General features: G+C 44.5%; 2 protein-coding genes across 11 annotated transcripts in view; one reads left to right on the top strand and one right to left on the bottom strand.

Annotated features, from left to right (window-relative positions):
• The window catches only part of LOC122921123 (general transcription factor II-I repeat domain-containing protein 2B-like), a 250,262-nt gene that overhangs the window by 196,547 nt on the left and 30,698 nt on the right, over positions 1–23,017 (top strand). The gene's annotated exons all lie outside the window — the stretch shown is intronic.
• Positions 17,830–23,017, bottom strand: part of MRPL23 (mitochondrial ribosomal protein L23) — a 30,962-nt gene continuing 25,774 nt past the window's right edge. For 4 of the 7 annotated variants that reach the window (XM_044271102.1, XM_044271103.1, XM_044271104.1 and 1 more), the window contains 3 exons: positions 20,872–20,954; positions 18,808–18,881; positions 17,830–18,258 (listed from right to left, as the gene is read on the bottom strand). In XM_044271102.1, coding sequence (XP_044127037.1) covers positions 18,094–18,258; positions 18,808–18,881; positions 20,872–20,954 — 322 coding nt within the window. In that variant the 3' untranslated portion in view covers positions 17,830–18,093. Of the gene's footprint in view, positions 18,259–18,807; positions 18,882–20,869; positions 20,955–23,017 lie in introns of those variants that run through there. The other 3 variants (XR_006386972.1, XR_006386974.1, XR_006386973.1) reach the window with 1 other exon arrangement.

The raw sequence follows: 23,017 nt of genomic DNA, 5'->3' as shown, positions 1-23,017 counted from the left end.
CTCCTCTCAAATCCTGCTTGCAGCCCGTGGTTCCCCCCACCATCTGCCACCCGCCTGTGGCCTGCTGCCCCCCTTGGCTGTCCTTACCAGGCTGAAGCCCCCTGCCCCATTTGCAGCCACCACCATGCTTATAGCTGCCCAGCTCTGAATCCTCCTTCTGCAAATGGCAGGGGGAGAAGCCAGAGCATCTCCTCTCCTACATAGCGCCACATACATACTTCCATCCAATGATATCACCTTTGATGTAGACGTTCTATTTCCTCATCTTCTCCATTCAGACCAGACCGCCATGATGATTTTTCAGCCATCTCTCGTCTCTGCAGAGATTGACAGACAGACATTAGTTTCCCACTTTTCCATCATCTGCAACCCCCAATACTATACTGCAGAAATAGTCCCCCATAAAATACTAGTATCACAGAGATAGTGCCACCTTCAATAATTATTGGCACACAGTGTGCTACAAAATAGTACCCTAAACACTAATAGTATAAACATAATGCCCCCCAAAAATAATTGTGCAAAGTTGATACTGTGCCCACCAAAGTAACAGTGCTCCCCAAAATCCCACCAATAGAAATAATTCTCTGCCAGAGCACACTTAGTAGTAATAATACCACCATAGTGCCCTAGTAATCATGTTCCCAATAGCCCCCCCCCCCCAGTAGTAGTAAAGATCACCATTAGGGATGAGCGAATTTCATATTTTGAAATTCATTTTTGGTTTGTGTTGTGGTATAATGTGAATTGCGTTATGGATTCTGTTACCACGGACCATAACACAATTCCATGAAGGAATGTATTACGGTATGCCGTCATGGAAGGGCGTTATGGTCTGTGGTAACGGAATCCATAACGCAGTTCACATTATAACACAACACGAACCGAAAACGAATTTCGAAATATTAAATTGGCTCATCCCTATTCACCATAGTAGTAATAATTCTCCTTATAATATGACAGTACAAGAAATACCCCCTCTTAGTGCCCACAGTTGAGTAAATTGTGCCTATAATGTATGCCAGAATAAAATACCCATATATAGTGCCCACAGTAAATGCCCCCACAGTGCTCCTCTCCCCCTTCCCCAGAGTGCCCCCATATCGTGCCAGTATAAAATACCCCATCTTAGTGCCCCTAGCAGATGCCCCTATAGTGCTCCTCTCCCCATAATGTGCCAGTAAAAAATGCTCCTACTTGGTGCCCCAACATATGCCCCTATAGTCCCCCTCTCCCCTATAGTACCCCCCATAATATGCCATTAAAAAATGCCCCTTCTTAGTGTCCCCAGCAGATGCCCCTATAGTGTTCCTCTCCCCCATAATGTGCCAGTTGAAAAATGCCCATTCCTAGGGCCACCCCAGCAGATGCCCCTATAGTGCTCCTCTCCCCTATAGTGCCCCCCATAATATGCCATTAAAAAATGCCCCTTCTTAGTGTCCCCAGCAGATGCCCCTTATAGTGCTCCTCTCCCCCATAATGTGCCAGTTGAAAAATGCCCATTCCTAGGGCCACCCCAGCAGATGCCCCTATAGTGCTCTTCTCCCCTATAGTGCCCCCAATAATATGCCAGTAAAAAATGCCCCTTCTTAGTGCCCCCAGCAGATGCCCCTATAGTACTCCTCTCTCCTATGGTACCCCACCATAATGTGCCAGTAAGAAATGCCCCTTTAGTGCCACCAGATGCCCCCATAGTGCCCCTGCAATGTGTCAGTAAAAAAATGCCCCCATAGTTCTTCTTTCCTATATTGTGACATCTAAACAAAACAAAAAAAGCACTTATACTTACCTCCTTGCGCACAGAGAGGTCCCCTTCTGGTGCACCTCCTCAGGGCGTATAGGTGGGGCAGCTGTGGAAGAGGAGGGTAAAACCAACAGTCATTTTGGTGATACCCGACCTTGCGGAAAATCCTGCAGAGGTTGAGATCCCCAACCCCGCTGAAGGACCACGCTGTAAAATAATGTCATCTATTTCCAATAACACTGTTCTACTGCAATTCTGTGTCTTACTTGGAAATGGCTCTTGCATGCATACCCTGTACAGCGTCACAGGGAGTCCGTAGGTGTCAATATTATGGATTTTAAGCTCCGAGTGCCTTTGTGAAGCACAGTATTCTCTCCTAGAAATAAAGCTTCTCCTTAATTCAGTGTGTGATGGAGCATGGCAAGATCAAAGCAGATGTACATCGGGTAAAGCCCATAGCAGACTGTGGACAATACGGATCTGTAATATGGTGGCACACATGAGTACTAGTCTTACCGAGAGCTTCGCCTATTTCATACACCACCTCTTCAAGCAATCCTCCTTGGATTTTTTTTTTCTTGAAGATGTTTCTCTAGTCATTCGACTAGCCTTCTCAATTAGAATGACTTGTACGAGAAATCTCCGGCAATACATACTAGAGACTCTTGCTTCAGTCATCGAGTTAAGATGTCGATTGCTTTTACACTTACAATACTGTTCTAACACCTCTCCAGAGGCAGTTTAAGCATACCTAATAGCTTCAGTCATGCAAATGAAATTAACATCTTGCCTCCATGACTGAAGCACAAATCACTAGTATTTAAATCTGGAGATACCGCATACAAGCTATTCTAATCGAGAAATCAAGAAAACCAGTCAGATGACCAGATAAAGTCTTCAAGAAAAAAGTTGAGTTGCTATGACTTCTTACTACTAATATACCATGACTTCGATGAATGAGAACCTTCACAAACTCCCTGCTGGACTTTAGCTGCAGTGATGACATGCCCATACAGTTGCATGCCAAGCGGAGGCAGGGATGCCACCTCTCATGGGAGTGCCAGATGCAATAAGCACTTCCATCACAATAAAAACGCTCATTGCTGGAGCGCGGTGGAGTCAGCAGTCCTTTCACTTACTGACTGCTCAGCTCCCTGCGCTCCTTTCCTCCTCCAGGCACAGATCACACTGCCAGATTGAGTAGAAGCCTAAAGGCCAGGAATCTGCCTGTGCTCCTCCCACACAGGGCTGCAGTATGATCTATGCCTGCAGGGGAGTGCTGGATCTGATCATCAGGAACGGGACATGGTGAGTAGTTACCTTTTTTTTTTTTTTTTTTACTTTTTTTTTTTAACACTGAGGGGGCACAATGTGAGCATTACAACTGTGAAGGAGGCATTACTGCTGTAAATGGGCACAGAGAGGGCATTAATATAGTGAAGAGGGCACAGACAGGGTATTACTTCTGTGAAGGGGCATAACTGTTATGAATGCACAGAGAGAGCATATCTACTGCAAGGGGGGCACAATGAGGGCATAACTACTCAGAAGGGGGCATATAGGGAGCAAAACTACTGTGAAGGGGGCACAATGGATGAATAACTATGAAGGGTCACAATGTGAGCATAACTACTGTGAGGGGCACAATGTGGGCATAACTACTGTGAGGGGGCACAATGAGGGCATAACTACTGTAAGGGGGCACAGTGTGGACATAAGTATTGTGAAGGGGCACAATGAGGGCTTAACTACTGTGAGGGCGCACAATGAGGGCTTGAATACTTTGAAGGTAGTGCAATGAGGGCATAACTACTATGAAGGGGGCACAGTGTGGGCATAGCTACCATGAGGGGGCACAATTCAGGGGGCGCAATGTGGGCATAACTACTGTGAAGGGGGCACAATGTCACAATGTGGGCATAACTACTGTGAAGGGGCAAAATGAGGGCATTACTACTGTGAGGGGGCACAATGAGGGCATAACTACTATAAGGGGTAAAAGTGTTTTAAAGCATGAGGGGGGGTGCCAGAAAAAGGACCCGCCCCGGGTGCCAAACATCTTAGGCAGTCACTCTGTCCATATACACCAGAAAACACTGCAGCCAATGACTGGCCTCAGCAGTATACAACCCAAGGTCAGGTGCAGCATATGGGCATGTAATTGCTGCATCCAAACTAACAAAGCCTGGTGAGTAGAATCTTCCCTTGAGGTGGCGAGTGATGAAATGGGCGCCTTTTTTTTATCCCAATAGCTACTTTCAGGGGGAATTTTTTAATATGCCAGACAACCCCTTTAATATCTTTAGGAGGTCGTGTTGAACTCAAACTGCCTGGTGTCAATGCAGCCGAAAAAACTTGATGCCGAAGTCAAGCTCATAAGAGGTACAACCTCATATGTCAATCCATGTTTAGTTTTCATGACATAGTACTGTACCGTCAACCGAATAATAAGCTCGAAAACCCAAAAGGCATGGAATCGGGCAGTTCCTTAGCTTCACCTTTAAAAGATAAGGACACTGAAACCCTCTCCCCACTCACTTATCCAGATTTCCTCCTTGAACTATTTTTCTTGTCTTCCCCTCTGGCTGGTTTCTGTTACCGGTCCTGTAAAAATAATAATAAAAATGTCAAATTGAATCCATATGGTTTAATACTAGGCAACAGGATCTGCATTGGGCTGTGTGCCCCCCACCTCTCCCTCAAACCGCACATATAATCACTGCCAACCCCCCAGCACACACTGTGTCACCAGAAAATTAAGGGCAGCCCTGCTTCTAATTTCAGCTTGGAGCAGACGGGAGACTTGGAAAATACAGTAGTAGATTTCCTTGCAGCAATCTTCATCTTTAACGGGAGGATGATGGGGCTGACGTGTTGCCTGTGGGACCTGTGCAGATGTATGGGGGACCTTCTTGAGTAGGGGGCTTGAAGAGATTTTAATTCAACTAAATGCATTCTCGGCTTAGGTTCTCAGTCGATCAGACGTATGGGGTTATATAGGGATAAATGGGCTGTAACGTACACTTTCGTAAGATTACATATAGCCATATGATATTAGCAGGGGAAGACATCAACAATGGTGGGCCCCTCGCAAGAACAGTGTGTTCAAGAGCTGCATACAGGCCCCCTGGTTCTCAACTGCTAGGATAAACTGCGGTCATTTTTTGGCGCAGATTTTGACCATAGTGAGTCGCATTCATCACAAATTGTTCTGACTGGTGAGGCCACCGTAGAAATAAATTAAGAGGAGGATTATTAGGGTGACTGCAAATGGTGCAGATTTATGTGCAGAAAATCCTGATGAAATCCGCACCAAAACTGTACAAAAAAACGCACGCAAATCTGCAGCATTTATCGCGCTTTTGTTGCATTTTTTTTTGCACCTAAGAAATAAGTAAAATGTACATGAGATTTGTCTAATCTCATAGACTTTGCTGGCACTGTATTACGCAGCGGTTTTCTCAATGCAAGAATTTGCGCAGAAAAAACCTTTGCATAGTTTGCGACGTGTGCAAGTAGCCTTATGCATGAAAAGTATGCTTAGGGTTTGTTGAAACACATCCACATGCTCTAGGGCCTCATGCACACGGCCATTGTGTGCATTGGGGGCCGCAATGTGCTGAAGGGGGGAGAGGAGCATTATGGGGGCATCTACTTGGGGCACTTTATACTGGAACATTATGGGGGGCACTATGAGGATGAGGGGGGGAGCACTATGGGGGCATCTACTAAGGGCACTATAAAGGAGTATTGTATACTGGCACAAATTATGTTTACTATGGGGACCTTAGCTCAACTGGGGGCACTAAGAAAGGGCTCTTTTGGGCACACATTATGAGGACACTGTGTGGACATTGGATCTACTGGGGGCACTAAGAGGAGTTTTTTTTTTTTTTACTGCCACACAACAGGGCATTTTTTGTACTGGCTCACATTATAAGGCCTCGTGCACACGACCGTTGTCGTGTTCTGTGTCCGTTGTTCCGTTTTCCGTGATTTTCTGCGGACCCATTGACTTTCAATGGGTCCGTTGAAAACTCGGATAATGCACTGTTTGTCATCCGCGTCCGTGATCCGTGTTTCCAGTCCGTCAAAAAAATAGGACCTGTCCTATTTTTTTCACGGACAACAGTTCGCGGACCCATTCAAGTCAATGGGTCCGTGAAAAAACACAGAGGCACACAAGATTGTCGTCCGCGTCCGTTTTTTTCCTATCATTTGCAAGGCAAACTTGACTTAGATTTTTTTTCACTTTCCTTCATGTCTGGTGAGCCTCCAAAAATCAAGGAAGACACACAGAAACAAAAACGGACACGGATCACGGAACAACGGAGCCCCGTTTTGCGGACCGTGAAAAAATACTGTCGTGTGCATGAGGCCAAAGGGGGCATTTTTCTACTGTCACACATTATAAAGAGAATTATAACTACTGGGGGTATTCTGGTCAACTTCATTACAATTGGGGGACTATGGGGAACATGAATACTAGTATGGGCACTATGGGAGCATTATTACTTCTGGCGCACAGTGGGGACATTAGTAGAACTGTTGGGGGCACTATTACTACTAAGTGTAGGCAGATAATTTTTTCCATTGGTGTGTTGTGGAAAATTATTGTTCATCGTACGGTCGCCATCTATCCTATGGAGATGCGCAGATTAGTTTGCGTTCGCATCGCGCAGAAACTTTCGCACAATGGTCTGGTCATCCCGACCTGTAGCTGATTCGTGCCCGGCCTGGTATTACTGCAGGATACCAGTGTCATGGCGCCAGCTGAGGTGGGAGGGATGGGGACCGTCGAACAAAGGTTTCTTCATCAGCGAGTATAAGCGCGGCAATGAAAAGGGCACGAATAAGTGTGCGAACGCGCGATCATTCACATCTTCGCCAGCCAATCACTTCATACCATAACCTGTCTGCCCATTGGTCATGATTGTAAGACCGCCTTCCAGCCAATCACCTGTCTCCCCATTGGTCATGATTATAAGACCGCCTTCCATCTTCTCGTATAAATAAACCTCGCCTAGCAAAGGAGCAAACGGCGATATCAGGTGGGATTTTGGAGAGCAGAGAGTTCAGCAACCTTGCAGAGCGTTTGCCATAGAAGGTAACTGCCTACACTGAGGTTACAGACATCCCTGAATGTGGTGGGAGCAAGCTTCAGGTCTCCCATCATGGTCTAGGCGCAGGCATGGGATTCAGCCGGTTCTCTCCGGTTCTGCCGAACCGTTTGTTAAAATTACAGGCGGTTCGCAGGACCGGTGAGAAGCAGGGATCCCGACCCGGTCCTGCAGCTGCGCCTGCACCAGTGGCGTAGCTATAGGGGTGGGGGCGGAGCGGAAGCCGAGAGGAGAGGCCCTGTGTGACGCGCACTGTGCAGGGCAGCTGGGCAGGCGAAGTGAGGAGGGGCCGGGGGAGCGGCTTCAGTTGAGGTGCGACGCAGGACTTAGTCACGTACCTCACTGTGACCTCCTGCGGCGGATCTCGCGAGATGACGCGATGACGCGGCGCGGGAAGGCACAGTGAGCGAGGCATTGGTGACAGCCTGTACCAGGATGCCACAAGCTGTGAAGGAGAGAGAGGTAAGTATTAATTATTTCTCCTAAGCAGGTGCCTACTCCACCTTCCCCTCATCCTGACCCAATGTTTAGATTCTTTTAGCCAAACAAGAGTTATGGATGGGGTTGATGACAATATTTAAGGTGGCCACACACAGGGAAACACATCTATTTTGCCCACAGAGTAAGAGCAGCTTTTTTAAGCGGTACTCCACTATGTAATGGCCCCCTCTTTATTATTAATATAATGGCCCCCTCTTTATTATTAATATAATGGCCCCCTCTTTATTATTAATATAATGGCCCCCTCTTTATTATTAATGTAATGGCCCCCTCTTTGTTATTAAAGTGGGGGCCATTATATTAATAATAAAGAGGGGGCCATTATATTAATAATAAAGAGGGGGCCATTATATTAATAATAAAGAGGGGGCCATTATATTAATAATAAAGTGGGGGCCATTATATTAATAATAAAGTGGGGGCCATTATATTAATAATAAAGTGGGGGCCGTTACAGTAATAACAAAGAGGGGGCCGTTACAGTAATAACAAAGAGGGGGGCCGTTACAGTAATAACAAAGAGGGGGGCCGTTACAGTAATAACAAAGAGGGGGGCCGTTACAGTAATAACAAAGAGGGGGCCATTATATTAATAATAAAGTGGGGGCCATTACATTAAAAATAAAGAGTGGGCCATTATAATAATAATAAAGAGGGGGCCGTTACAGTAATAACAAAGAGGGGGCCGTTACAGTAATAACAAAGAGGGGGCCGTTACAGTAATAACAAAGAGGGGGGCCGTTACAGTAATAACAAAGAGGGGGCCGTTACAGTAATAACAAAGAGGGGGCCGTTACAGTAATAACAAAGAGGGGGCCATTATATTAATAATAAAGAGGGGGCCATTATATTAATAATAAAGAGGGGGTCATTATATTAATAATAAAGAGTGGGCCATTATAATAATAATAAAGAGGGGGCCATTACAGTAATAACAAAGAGGGGGCCTAAGGCTTTTTAAAAGTTGAGTGGTATGTGTGTAGTGTATATATAGTGTATTTGTGTGTAGTGTATATATGGTGTATGTAAATATGTCGTGACTGTGTTGCATATATATGGTGTATGTAAATATGTGTCATGACTCGTGACGCGCTGCGTATCCACCGCTGAGTAGGGAACCTGTTGTTAAAAATTTGAATCCCACCCCTGTCTAGGCGCCACTGTTCAGAGACTGTATTCCATTGCGGATACTAATACATAGCTAAAGTTAGGAATGTGAGTTGCATCCCTTTGGTCGGTTTTCTGTTTTTCTTCCCGATGCAAGAGATGCATGAAAAACTCACTGCATCCACACAATAAAAAAGCAAGAACGTAACAGATTTGCATAAAACACTGTAGCAACCTGAAAGAACAATAAGGGAAAAAAATTACAGAACCAGGATTTCCATTAGGAGGAGTTCAGCATTTCATGTATGAACTCGGCCTAATGTTTTTCTTTCTCAGGTTTTCAGGTGTAGAATTGCCCTTTGGTTCTGGATGATTATCTTGCTGCATAACCCAATTACGTTTCAGCTAATGGGTGGCTGACTAGATCATCTCAAGAAATAACTAAGGGCCTCTACATACACAAAGTTTTGCTCGCCCCCAAAAAAAAAAAAAAGACATAGTTTTACTCAACACGGGAAACCTCACCCGCCCTGGACACAGAAAGGATTGACAGATTAATAGCTCTTTCTCGATACTGTGGGTGGTGGTGCATGGACGTTTCTTAGTTGGTGGAACGATTTGTCTGGTTAATTCCTGTAACGAATGAGACTCCTCTGTGATAACTAGTTTGAAGGCGATCAGATACCGACCATAAACAATGACGACCAGCGATCCGGCGGCGTTATTCCCATGACCTGCCGAGCTGCTTCCGGGAAACCAAAGTCTTTTGGTCCCGGGCGAGTATGGTTTAAAAGCTAACAAAGTACACTGTATGTCATAGATACATTTTTGAAGCGCACGCGTTACACTGCAGATGTGACCCTGGTATGGTCACTGTCAGAAGCAGACACCGCCAATGGAAAAATGACACTGTATGTCACAGATACATTTTTGAAGCGCACACGTTACACTGCAGATGTGGCCCTGGTGTGGTCACTGTCAGAAGTGGACACAGTCTACAGAAAAATTACATTGTATGTCACAGAAAAAATTAATTAAGCGCACACGTTACACTGCAGATGTTGCCCTGGTAAGGTCACCGTCAGTAGCGGACACCGTATACGGAAAAAGTACACTGGATGTCACTGATATTTTAGGGATGCGCACACTTTACACTGGAGATGTGCCCCTGGTATTGTCACTGTCACTGTGACATCCAGTGTATTGAAAAAGTACACTGGATGTCACAGATATTTTAGTGATGCGCACACTTTACACGGAGGATGTGGCGCAGATAACTGTCCGCAGCGGACACCATCTACGGAAAAAGTGCTCTGGATGTCACAGATATTTTAGTGATGCGCACACTTTACACGGAGGATGTGGCGCAGATAACTGTCCGCAGCGGACACCATCTACGGAAAAAGTGCTCTGGATGTCACAGATATTTTAGTGATGCGCACACTTTACACGGAGGATGTGGCACTGGTTTGAATAATTTAATTGTCCGCAGCGGACACCGTCTACGGAAAAAGTACACTAGATGTCACTGATATTTGAGGGATGCGCACACTTTAAACAGGAGATGTGGCGCAGATAACTGTCCGCAGCGGACACCATCTACGGAAAAAGTGCTCTGGATGTCACCAATATTTTAGGAATGCGCACACTTTACACAGAAGATGTGGCGCAGCTAATCTCACTGTCTGCAGCGGACACTGTCTACGGAAAAAGTACACTGGATGTCACAGATATTTTTTGGATGAGCACACTTTACACTGGAGATGTGGCCCTGGTAATGTCACTGTCACTGTGCATCCAGTGTATTGAAAAATTACACTAGATGTCACTGATATTTTAGTGATGCGCACACTTTACACGGGAGATGTGGCACTGGTTCGGATAATTTAACTGTCCGCAGCAGACACATCTACGGAAAAAGTACACTGGATGACACTGATATTTCAGGGATGCGCACACTTTAAACAGGAGATGTGGTGCACATAATACCTGTCCGCAGCGGACACAGTCTACAGAAAAAGTACACTGGATGGCACTGATATTTTAGGGATGCACACAATTTACACAGGAGATGTGGCGCGAATAATTTAACTGTTCACAGCGGCCTAGTAAAGGGTATTTGGCCCAGGATGCGCCAAAAATATATATTGCTGCTGTCACACACAATAGTCCTTAAAAGGACTTTTGGGTCTCTGAAAAGTTTTTTGTATAAAAATCTTCCTATTACACTCCCTCCACTGTCTGTCCCTCCCTAAGGCCTCATGCACACGGCCGTTTTCCGTTTTTCTTTCGCGGACCCATTGACTTTCAATGGGTCCGTGGAAAAATCGGAAAATGCACCGTTTTGCAGCCGAGACCGTGATCCGTGTATCCTGTCCGTCAAAAAAATATGACGGACAACGGTTCACGGACCCATTCAAGTCAATGGGTCCGTGAAAGAACACGGATGCACACAAGATTGGCATCCGTGTCCGTGATCCGTGGCCGTAGGTTACTTTCATACAGACGGATCCAAAGATCCGTCTGCATAAAAGCTTTTTCAGATCTAAGTTTTCACTTCGTGAAAACTCATATCCGACAGTATATTCTAACACAGAAGCGTTCCCATGGTGATGGGGACGCTTCTAGTTAGAATACACTACAAACTGTGTACAAGACTGCCCCCTGCTGCCTGGCAGCACCCGATCTCTTACAGGGGGCCATGATCAGCACAATTAACCCCTTCAGGTGCGGCACCTGAAGGGGTTAATTGTACTATCATATCCCCCTGTAAGAGATCAGGGCTGCCAGGCAGCAGGGCGCAGACCCCCCCCCTCCCCAGTTTGAATATCATTGGTGGCCAGTGCGCCCCCCCCCCCTCCCTCCCTCTATTGTAATAATTCGTTGGTGGCACAGTGTGCGCCCCCCCCCCCCCGCCCCTCCCTCTATTGTAATAATTCGTTGGTGGCACAGTGTGCGCCCCCCCCCGCCCTCTATTGTAATAATTTGTTGGTGGCACAGTGTGCGCCCCCCCACCCCCCTCTATAGCATTAACAACATTGGTGGCCTCCCATCTCCCCCCCCATCATTGGTTGCAGCGGAGTTCCGATCGGAGTCCCAGTTTAATCGCTGGGGCTCCGATTGGTAACCATGGCAACCAGGACGCTACTGCAGTCCTGGTTGCCATGGTTACTTAGCAATAGTACAATATTAGAAGATTCATACTTACCTGCTGGCTGCTGCGATGTTCGTGTCCGGCCGGGAGCTCCACCTACTGGTAAGTGACAGATCTGTGCGGCGCATTGCTAAATGAACTGTCACTTACCAGTAGGAGGAGCTCCCAGGTAAGTATGAATCTTTTACTATTGTACTATTGCTAAGTAACCATGGCAACCAGGGCTGCAGTAGCGTCCTGGTTGCCATGGTTACCGATCGGAGCCCCAGCGATTAAACTGGGACTCCGATCGGAACTCCGCTGCCACCAATGATGGGGGGGGGGGGGTGATGGGAGGCCGCACACTGGCCACGAATGTTGTTAATGCTATAGAGGGAGGGGGGCCGATGGGGGGCGCACACTGTGCCACCAACGAATTATTACAATAGAGGGAGGAAGGGGGGGGTGCGGATGGGCGCACACTGTGCCACCAACGAATTATTACAATAGAGGGAGGAAGGGGGGGCGGATGGGCGCACACTGTGCCACCAACGAATTATTACAATAGAGGGAGGAAGGGGGGGGGCGGATGGGCGCACACTGTGCCACCAACGAATTATTACAATAGAGGGAGGAAGGGGGGGGGGGGGCGGGGGGCGCACACTGTGCCACTAACGAATTATTACAATAGAGGGAGGAAGGGGGGGCCGGGGGGGGGGCGCACACTGTGCCACCAACGAATTATTACTACAATAGTAGTGCATGTCCTATTATTGTCCGCAAATCACGGTCTGAGGCCCCATTCAAGTCAATGGGTCAGCAAAAAATACGGAACGCACACAGAACATATCCGTATTTAAATTGATATTTTGCGCATCCATACGGTAGCAATCCTATGCCCAGCCCATATCGCTCATGTGTTTAATGATTAATAAGTTAAGGTTTCCGTTTCCGATCTACAAAAAACGGATCGCATACGGAAACCATACTGACATGTTTTGTGGAATAACGGAACGGAAGAAGACAAATCAGAGAAAAAACAAACAAATCTCAGATACAGAACAACAGATCATTGAAAAACGGACAGCAAAACAACAGCGGTCGTGTGCATGAGCCTTTATACCGTAGCATTGAAAACCTGTGTTTGAGGGAGGCTTTTTGGCTTCCTCAGAAACTGCAAGTTCCCAAGGTCCTAGAGCAGCAACCATCTTCTCCTCATCACACCAGCGCCACCTGTTGGTATAACGTACCTAATGTGAAAAGTTGTATATATTTCACACAAATTTTTATGGGATCTGCTCTCGCCAAAAAGTTCAACTTTTGACTTGCTGCTCCAAAAACATTAATCTAAACAGCTTTTTCATTACTCAGGTTTTTCTGATCCGTCAGAATAAAAAACATTTTTCAAAAAATGGATCCGTTATTTAGAACATCAGTTATGATCACTTCCATCAGAGATCAGTTATTTTTGATGGGAGAAAAAGAAAAAGTACTTTTTGCAGGACTTTTTCTCCTGTCAAAAATAACTAATCTCTGATGCAAGTGACACTAACCGATGCTCAAAAAATACATTTTTTTTTTAAAGTTTTTTGGGTCCGACAGCTCAGAAGAATGGAAAGCTAAACGGTGACGTGAACCTGGCCTTATCGTAACAAAATTATGTTTATGGGAACCACAGTCTCTTTCATATAGGGTAGTACTGTTCCCATACAGATTTACCCCAGACTTCACCCTATGCACTGCAAAAGAGTTTTTTTTTTTTTTTTTTTTGTTTTTGCAGCTTATGGGTGACGGTTCTCAAAATTCCATCAACTTTGGTGGTACTTACAAATCCACAACATATCAGTCCCATGTGTTTAATTAAAGCTTGTTCTGAAGTTCTTTTTCACACACACATGCATTTTGCAATTTTTGGTGCATTTTTTTAACTGGAGTTTTTGGGCAAAATTGCGAGCTCCAGATGTTGCATGGACATCTATGGGAAATATTAAATGCAGCACGAGAATTTTTGTAGTTGTGTTTTTTAGACTTCAGGTGCCTTGTTTGAGTCAATGGCTCCCCCCCCCCCTCTCCCACCCCACCCTCTTTCTGTCATTTTTTGCTCCATAAACATCAAGTGTAAATGTGTGTGGTGTTTTTTTTCCCATACTGCTCTAAAGAGGAAATGACATCAGACAAGGTACATACTTTTCTATAGAGAAACGCGAGCCGTCTGAATGCCAAAAAAAACCCACCAGATCCGATAAACAGAGGTGTGAACCTACCCTTAGCTTTTTGGTCCAGGCTCGACACACAGGATAGGTGTGACACACATTAGCCTTAGAACGGTCTCCCTCTATTTATTTCTATGGGACTGCAGAAAATAGCCAAGCTGTGTGTTTGTTTATTTCTGTAAGCCTCATTTTGTGAATGGAGTGGTGGCTTCCCATTCACTTCAGTGGTCCCATAGAAATGAATGGAGTACTACCATGCATGCGCAGTGCGCCCTCCTGCACTTTGCGGGCTCGGTACTCAGGATAGGTGTGGGACCTGCACCTATCAGACATTGGGGCCATATCCTAGCTACAGGTCCTTCTAAAAAAAATTAGCATATTGTGATAAAGTTCATTATTTTCTGTAATGTACTGATAAACATTAGACTTTCATATATTTTAGATTCATTACACACCAACTGAAGTAGTTCAAGCCTTTTATTGTTTTAATATTTATGATTTTGGCATACAGCTCATGAAAACCCAAATTTCCTATCTAAAAAAAATAGCATATTTCATCCAACCAATAAAAGAAAAGTGTTTTTAATACAAAAAAAAGTCAACCTTCAAATAATTATGTTCAGTTCTGCACTCAATACTTGGTCGGGAATCCTTTTGCAGAAATGACTGCTTCAATGCGGCGTGGCATGGAGGCCATCAGCCTGTGGCACTGCTGAGGTGTTATGGAGGCCCAGGATGCTTCGATAGCGGCCTTAAGCTCATCCAGAGTGTTGGGTCTTGCGTCTCTCAACTTTCTCTTCCCAATATCCCACAGATTCTCTATGGGGTTCAGGTCAGGAGAGTTGGCAGGCCAATAGAGCACAGTGATACCATGGTCAGTAAACCATTTACCAGTGGTTTTGGCGCTGTGAGCAGGTGCCAGGTCGTGCTGAAAAATGAAATCTTCATCTCCATAAAGCTTTTCAGCAGATGGAAGCATGAAGTGCTCCAAAATCTCCTGATAGCTAGCTGCATTGACCCTGCCCTTGATAAAACACAGTGGACCAACACCAGCAGCTGACATGGCACCCCAGACCATCACTGACTGTGGGTACTTGACACTGGACTTCAGGCATTTCCCTCTCCCCAGTCTTTCTCCAGACTCTGGCACCTTGATTTCTGAATGACATGCAAAATTTGCTTTCATCCGAAAAAAGTACTTTGGACCACTGAGCAACAGTCCAGTGCTGCTTCTCTGTAGCCCAGGTCAGGCGTTTCTGGTTCAAAAGTGGCTTGACCTGGGGAATGCGGCACCTGTAGCCCATTTCCTGCACACGCCTGTACACGGTGGCTCTGGATGTTTCTACTCCAGACTCAGTCCACTGCTTCCGCAGGTCTCCCAAGGTCTGGAATCGGTCCTTCTCCACAATCTTCCTCAGGGTCCGGTCACCTCTTCTCGTTGTGCAGCGTTTTCTGCCACACTTTTTCCTTCCCACAGACTTCCCACGGAGGTGCCTTGATACAGCACTCTGGGAACAGCCTATTCGTTCAGAAATGTCTTTCTGTGTCTTACCCTCTTGCTTGAGGCTGTCAATGATGGCCTTCTGGACAGCAGTCAGGTCGGCAGTCTTACCCATGATTGCGGTTTTGAGTAATGAACCAGGCTGGGAGTTTTTAAAAGCCTCAGGAATCTTTTGCAGGTGTTTAGAGTTAATTAGTTGATTCAGATGATTAGGTTAATAGCTTGTTTAAAGAACCTTTTCATGATATGCTAATTTTTTGAGATAGGAAATTTGGGTTTTCATGAGCTGTATGCCAAAATCATCAATATTAAAACAATAAAAGGCTTGAACTACTTCAGTTGGTGTGTAATGAATCTAAAATATATAAAAGTCTAATGTTTATCAGTACATTACAGAAAATATTGAACTTTATCACAATATGCTAATTTTTTTAGAAGGACCTGTATATGCCCCCAATGTCCAAGACAATAAAAACCCTTTAAAGGGTAACGGTCATGTTTTCATAAAAAAAAAAAAAATCAATTTTAGCATATGTTACTGCTGCAGCAGCTTTATGCATAAAGCAATCTTTAGTTTCTTCACATACCACTGTTTTCCTTCAGTTTTTCCCTTAGTTACGGCTGTTTAAACATTTACAATATGAGGACCTTCTCAAGATGGCTCCTCTGCCAGTTCTGAGACCAAAACTGCTTTCCCTCACTTCCCATACATACTTGCTGTAGCCTGCAGCTTCCTGCCAGCCAATCAGATTGGATTACTGAGAGACACGCCTCCTCACTCTGAAGCCTAATGCAGGCATGCAGTGTGGAGGACCGCCCCTCTGTCTTCTGTTTATACTAAAAGGGAGACAGACAAGCCCTAGCAACGGTCTTTTAAGGGAGCAGTGGAAAGGGACAGAGGACATTAATGAAAGCTGTTATTAAAAAGTAATTACAGATCTTTTGACAATCATTGACAGACTGAATCAGGTATACATGCCTAGCTCTAATAAACTAGCAAATAAAATAAAAATATGACAGTTACCCTTTAAGGCTACACATACATTATACTACCATAGGCAGAACTTGCCTGGCTGACAGTCTTAAGCTTGCCATATACAAAAAAAGTGGTGAACAATTATTCACGATGGCCAAAGTCAGACTCTTGTCTGCCAAAAGTGCAATCGGCCAAACTGGAAACTTTTGGCCATTGTTGGGCAAAACTGCACATCTATGGCATAATCGGCTGAACATGGCTGATCATTTGACATTGTTCTCAAGGACCAGGGAGTCATTTTTTTTTTTTTTTAAGAATGGTTTAGTCTACGTTCACAGTAGCGTTGGGATCCTCTGTCAGATCAGGCTACCGGAGCTCACCGTATCCAGCACTGCCAGATACGATCGTCTACCAGTGGATCTCCATTGACTGTAATCAGATTCAGACGGTTTTCCACCATAAATGCCTGGTTTCTAAATGGACAAATTTTACTTGTGCCATTAACAGCCTTCCAGATCAGACTTCCAGACTCCCATTGCTACTGTGCCTTTGGCTGACATGTTGCTGGTGGGACTGATCACCAGCAGTATGGCCAATCATTGTCTTAAGGGCATGGCCATCCTAATGTGTATTGGAGCTCCCAACTTTTTAGGCCCTATTCTTTTGCTCTCCAGCTGTCACCACCAACTGGCCGCGGTCTTATCCTCTACCCTTCCCCCATGCACATTAATAGAGTCAAGCCGGTCCTGCTCAGGCCACTTTCACACAAGCAGTGGCTTCACTTCCCAATATGTTTGTTTTCTTCTAGGGAGAAAGAAGAGATCACACTTAGGCTACTTTCACATTAGCGTTTTTAGCGGATCAGTCATGGATCTGCAAAAACGCTTCCGTTACAATAGTACAACCGCATGCATCCGTCATGAACGGATCCGGTTGTATTATGACGGATCCGTCTTGAACACCACTGAAAGTCAATGGGGGATGAATCTGTTTTCTATTGTGCCAGATTGTCAGAGAAAACAGATCCATCTCCATTGACTTACATTGTGTGCCAGGATAGATCCGTTTGGTTCTGCATCGTCAGGCAGACAGCAAAACGCAGCAGGTAGCATTTTGGTGTCCGCCTCCAGAGCAGAATGGTGACTGAACGGAGGCAAACTGATGCATTCTGAGCGGATCCTTTTCCATTCAGAATGCATTAGGGCAAAACTGATCAGTTTTGGACCGCTTGTGAGAGCCCTGAACGGATCTCACAAACGGAAAGCCAAAAACGCCAGTGCGAAAGTAGCCTTAAATAGACCGGTTTGGACAACTTTCATTTAATGTGTATGGGTGGTGTTTGAATGGTTCCCCATAGGAATGTTGTTTATATAAATTTCTATACGTCACTCTCTACACATCTGTATCAGCTGATTTTTTTGGTGGATGGATGAGATTATAGGAGGTTATAGGAGATAAAGTAAGAAAAAAAAATATAATAATAGTGTGCCGCTTACACTGGGAAAAATTTTCTCCGAAAAATTCACACAACAAAAACAAGTCATAAATTTGGTTTATTTATAGTCTGTTCGGTCCTAAAGCAATATTTATAGTGGTAATGCAATACCTATAAACTCTGCTTACAAAAATGAAGAATAATAAACAAGTGATAGCGCCCTCTGCAGTTGTCCACACAACAGTCAGTTTGTCCATGTTGGGAAACATAAAAGTACATGGTGACCTGGCCATGAGATTGAGAATTCATTTTTCGGATGAGTGGATTGAAGAACTGGGTAAACAGAATTTGAAAACAGAAGCATCAAAGTCCAAACCAGTCGTTGAGCCCACCCCTACGCGGGTCTTTCAGCTGGCGCTGCTTTTCATTCTCCATAAATTCATCTTGCAGTTCTTCAAAGGAGCCAGATTCTACGGAGGTATCCTTTTCTGGAAAGAGATCCGGGAACTGGAAGGTTTGTCCCTGGCCCTGGGCAAAAGAAGGGGGTAGCTGTCAGCACAACTTGATGGAGGCAGCACATCTAACTAAATAGGGAGGGAAAGGGCCTTAAAACTGTATATTCCATAGGCGAAGAAGTCATGGATGAGCGGAGGAGGGCGTAAACATGTCTTTGCGTGAGTGGGGTGCAGACAACAAAGTCAAAACAGCCTGACATGGTTAAGGCACTATCAATATCACAGGCACATCACAGGAAATATTAAAGCTCTGAATCAGAGACACTTGTAACTCAATCCAGGAACGATGTCAGCTGTAAACACACACTGCATTACAATACAACCCTCATTTTCAAAGCTCAGAACATTTGAGTCACCAGACATGTGTTGTTGACTGCAGGGAGCAGACAAGCAGCATTAGGAGGCCTGGCACTACAAAAGAAACAAAGACAACAGCCTCATTGTACCGATCCAGGAGGCTTTGTAGAATGAAGTTAATTAACAAGCGGACAAAGCACATGGCCATCAACAAATGTGACAAACTACGAGCGAGTCCTAGATCAGCTTCGGAAGCAATACTCACCAGCTGGACGTAGGCTACCTTGTAGTCAGGGACTTTCACTCTTTGGTTTAGATGATTCTTTTTCCGGTTGTTACCTGGAGAGGTGAAAATTAATTTTAGTGAAAATATAATAAGCTGGTTCAATCTTAAAACATAGCTAAATTTTCAATAAAAAAGTTTTCATAATGGCTGTGCTTCAATGTCAAATCATAACTGTAAAGGAGCAGGTCTTTTTAGGGATTCCATAATGTCTTCCTCAGCTATATTATTCCCTGTTTCACTTGCACAGCTAGATGCATTTCTATCACAAGCAGAGTCCCCTCTCTGTGCAATCTGCCAGTACTGTATGCAGTGGCCTCACTTCCCAATATGTTTGTTTGTTTTCTTCTAGGGAGAAGGAAGAGATCAGACTTAGGCTACTTTCACATTAGAGTTTTTTGCGAATCCGTCATGGATCTGTAAATACGCTTCAGTTACAATAATACAACCGAATACATCCGTCATGAACATCATTGAAAGTCAATGGGGAACGGATCAGTTTTCTATTGTCAGAGAAAATGGATCCGTCCTGCCACACAATGTAAGTCAATGGGGACGGATCCGTTTTCTCTGACACAATAGAAAACTGATCCGTCCCCCATTGACTTTCAATGGTGTTCATGACGGATTCCGTCATGGCTATAGAAGACATAATACAACCAGATCCGTTCATGACGGATGTATTCGGTTGTATTATTGGAACGGAAGCGCATTTGCAGATCCATGACGGATTCGCAAAAAACGCTAATGTGAAAGTAGCCCAAGTGTGATCTCTTCTTTCTCCCTAGAAGAAAACAAACATATTGGGAAGTGAGGCCACTGCATACAATACTGGCAGATTGCACAGAGAGGACACCCTGCTTGTGATAGAAATGCATCTAGCTGTGCATCACATGGCAGCGTTTTGGTGTCCACCTCCAGAGCAGAATGGTGACTGAACGGAGGCAAACTGATGCATTCTGAGTGGATCCTTTTCCATTCAGAATGCATTAGGGTAAAGGTGATCTGTTTTGGACCACTTGTGAGAGCCCATGACGGAACTCAGAAATGGAAAGCCAAAACGCTAGTGTGAAAGTAGCCGTACAGACACACAGAAGCTTCTCTGCTCTTCAGAAGCAGTGTAGAGGCAGTGCTCCTGTCAGGCTCAGGAATCTCTGACACGCCCCATTTCCTGTGAACAATCTTCTGTGTTACTGGAGACAGATCTAGCCTAACAACCGGCAATGAGCTACAGGTTAGGTGGAAGTGAGACCCCTAGTGGCCACGGCCATACAGCGTTTTTCAGGTGGATGCAGGCAGATTTTTTAAATGAAGCGATTTGAAAATTTGATAATTACTCCATTTTCTATTAAATTGTGTGAAAGTACAGTGACTATTTAAAGAGGGTAGTCTCACCTCACATCCATATGCATGGTTAGGGTAAGCAGTTCTGCAATAAAACATCTGAGGCGTATATACAGGTTTACATGGCAGATTTCAGTGCGTATTCTGTAGGAAAAATCACGTGCATTTGTATCCGCTATTTGTTGCTGTAAACTAAGGGTATGTTCAAACGTCGAAAGGAGGCGTCCTTTCCGCAGAATCCGCTGTGCAAGTCCAAAGCTCACCGTTAGGAGTCTGCCGTGGATCTGTAGTTTGAAACCAGGGATCCAACTGTGGATTGGCCCCATTCAATGGGGCTAATGCGCATGTGGGCGCCCACCCTTTTTTTTTTTCACGGAAGGGACATGTACTTTGACACAGTTTTGGAATCAGCAGCGTGGACTTAAATACCAAGTCATGAAAAGCCATGTCCGCTCTTGGCTGGGAACCTGCGGTGGGGATCCACAGGCACTTTAGCCTCAGAATGGGTCACCTTAGATCTCTGCTATGGATTCCGCAGCAAACACACGTCTGATTTTTCCAAAATGTGAACATGCAGTTTATTCCAGCTGGCCGCTATATTGAAGCCTGGATAATCCAATAGACCAGAAGTGGCAGCGTGACTTCTACTTCCAGGGTAAGACGTCACAACACAAAGGGCTTGGACTGGGACTCTTTACTCACCATACTGGATGCGAGTTCGGACAGCAGCGACAGGCACGTTGTATATCCGCTGCAGATAGTTCTGGACGTCGAACTTTGTCATCCTGCGTTGTACAGAAGTCCACATTAATGTCATCAATTAGAAGCTATAAAGATGGGAAGTAAATGTTACACAGCCCCACTGAAGGGAATCTGTTACCAGCGACCTCCCTACCCAACTGTCTGCCTTTTCTATTTTTCTGTTCACATAGCCGTATGTGGTTTTGCTTTTTGCGGGACAGGTCGGTCTTTCTAAATGGCACCATTTACTATTTCATACAATGTAGTGCAAAACGCAATTTAGCAAAAGTTTTATGGGTTCTCTTTTTGGGCGTTCACCATGTAGTAAAAGTGACCCGTTACCTTTATTCTCTGGGTCAGTACGATTACGACGACACCACACTTATATAGTCTTTCTTGCGTTTTAATAATGAAAAAAATAAAAACTTTGGAAAAGATTATTTTCTTTTCATTGCCATATTCTGACCCCCATAATATTTTTCATATTTATGTCTACGGAGCTGTATGGGCAAATTTTTTGTGGAATGATCGGTAGTTTTTATTGATAGCATTTTGGAGTTTATCGCTTTTTGATCACTCTTTATAAAAAATTTGGAGAGGTGAAAAGACCAAAAAAATGGCAAACAGGCTATTTTTTTTTTTTTATGTTATGCCGTTCGGGATAAATATTTTTATATTTTAATAGTAGTGCCATTTTTAGAACCGGTGAAGCCCATTATGCTTATTTTTCTATATTTTTTTTTACGAAAAGGGGCGGGGGGGGGGGGGGGGAAACGGGTGATTTGAATTTTTTTTTCTACTTTTGTTTTTTAGGCCCTCAAGGGCCTAAGCACATGCAATTGTTAGACTGCCACTTCTATTTATGAATGGAGTTACATCCATTGATAAATAGAAGATTCAGGATATTCCAATAACCAAGTGGTGTGCTCTCAGATGACACGGTGAAATGTGAGGCGTTAAATGCCTGCGATCACCGTTATTGCCAATCCAGGCAACTTTTTGTGATTTTATGCACGTGGTGGTTTAGTGACCAACTTTTTTTTTGTTTAACTACCAAAGTAATATTTGCAATTTTGTTTATTTTTTTTAGGTTTAATTTGGAGGAAAACAGCTAATTCTTATAAAAAAATAAATAAAATAAAAAGTAATTCTTTATAATTATAGCTTTTTATTTCTTAAATCTTAAAACTGTGGTGACAGTTTACCGTTGGCGACTCCATTTTTTTTTTTTTTACTTATATTTTAAATTTAATTTATTTTTGGCACATAGTATGTCCCCCAGGTAGAGCTGATCAGGGTCTCCTTAGACCATGCAGCTCTGTTCCTGCCCTTGACACCCGGCGGTCGCACGCTTCCTTCTCTCACCTGTGCTCCTGCATTGATCTTCTGCCGGCACAGAAGGCAGAAGCTGTAATAAACCGCTCCTGTTTTCTCCTCAGGGTCCCCACTGTGTCTGTCATCCAGGACCCAACCTGCTCCTGCTAGATTACAGGAGCAGGAGCTTTAATCCCAGCGCTGATCAGTGCTGGAATTAAAGTGCTGCCTGCACGTGCATATACGTGCTATGTGCTGATAGGACGTATATACCCAGTGGACAGTCGGGAAGGGATTAATTTGCATACAATCCTGAGTGCTGTAGCTTTTGTGTCAGCTAGCATGAGTGTAGGCCACCAATATCAAATACTGGAATACCCCTTTAAAGCCTTACATGCTGCAAATGGCAAACCCTTTCCACACAGGATGGAAAATTATTCCAGCAGCAGATTTTTACCCGATGCATTGGAAAAGGGTGAAATCCGTTGTGAAAATCCATAGACAGAACTGAAATGATTTTGATTGCAAATCTGCACCCCCTTTCAATTTCCTTGCTGATTTTTTCCTGCCACGTGTGGATGAGGTTTGATAAATTTGTTTGCTCTGGTCTCTGCTTGATAAAGACCGTATGTGGTCAAGACGTTAGATTTTATGGTGAGAAAAAGAAACATTGAGAATTTTATGAGACTCTCCGGTGTCTTGGATCTACTCTTTTGACGAAAATCTTGTCAACATTCCCGCTACTGAGACACATTACGGATTTTTCTACAGCAAATCCGGAAACAAAACCATC

Source organism: Bufo gargarizans, chromosome 10, assembly GCF_014858855.1.
Source record: "Bufo gargarizans isolate SCDJY-AF-19 chromosome 10, ASM1485885v1, whole genome shotgun sequence".
Taxonomy (NCBI): domain Eukaryota; kingdom Metazoa; phylum Chordata; class Amphibia; order Anura; family Bufonidae; genus Bufo; species Bufo gargarizans.
Note: the sequence above shows the minus strand (reverse complement) of the source record. Positions and strands in the feature narration are given on the sequence as shown.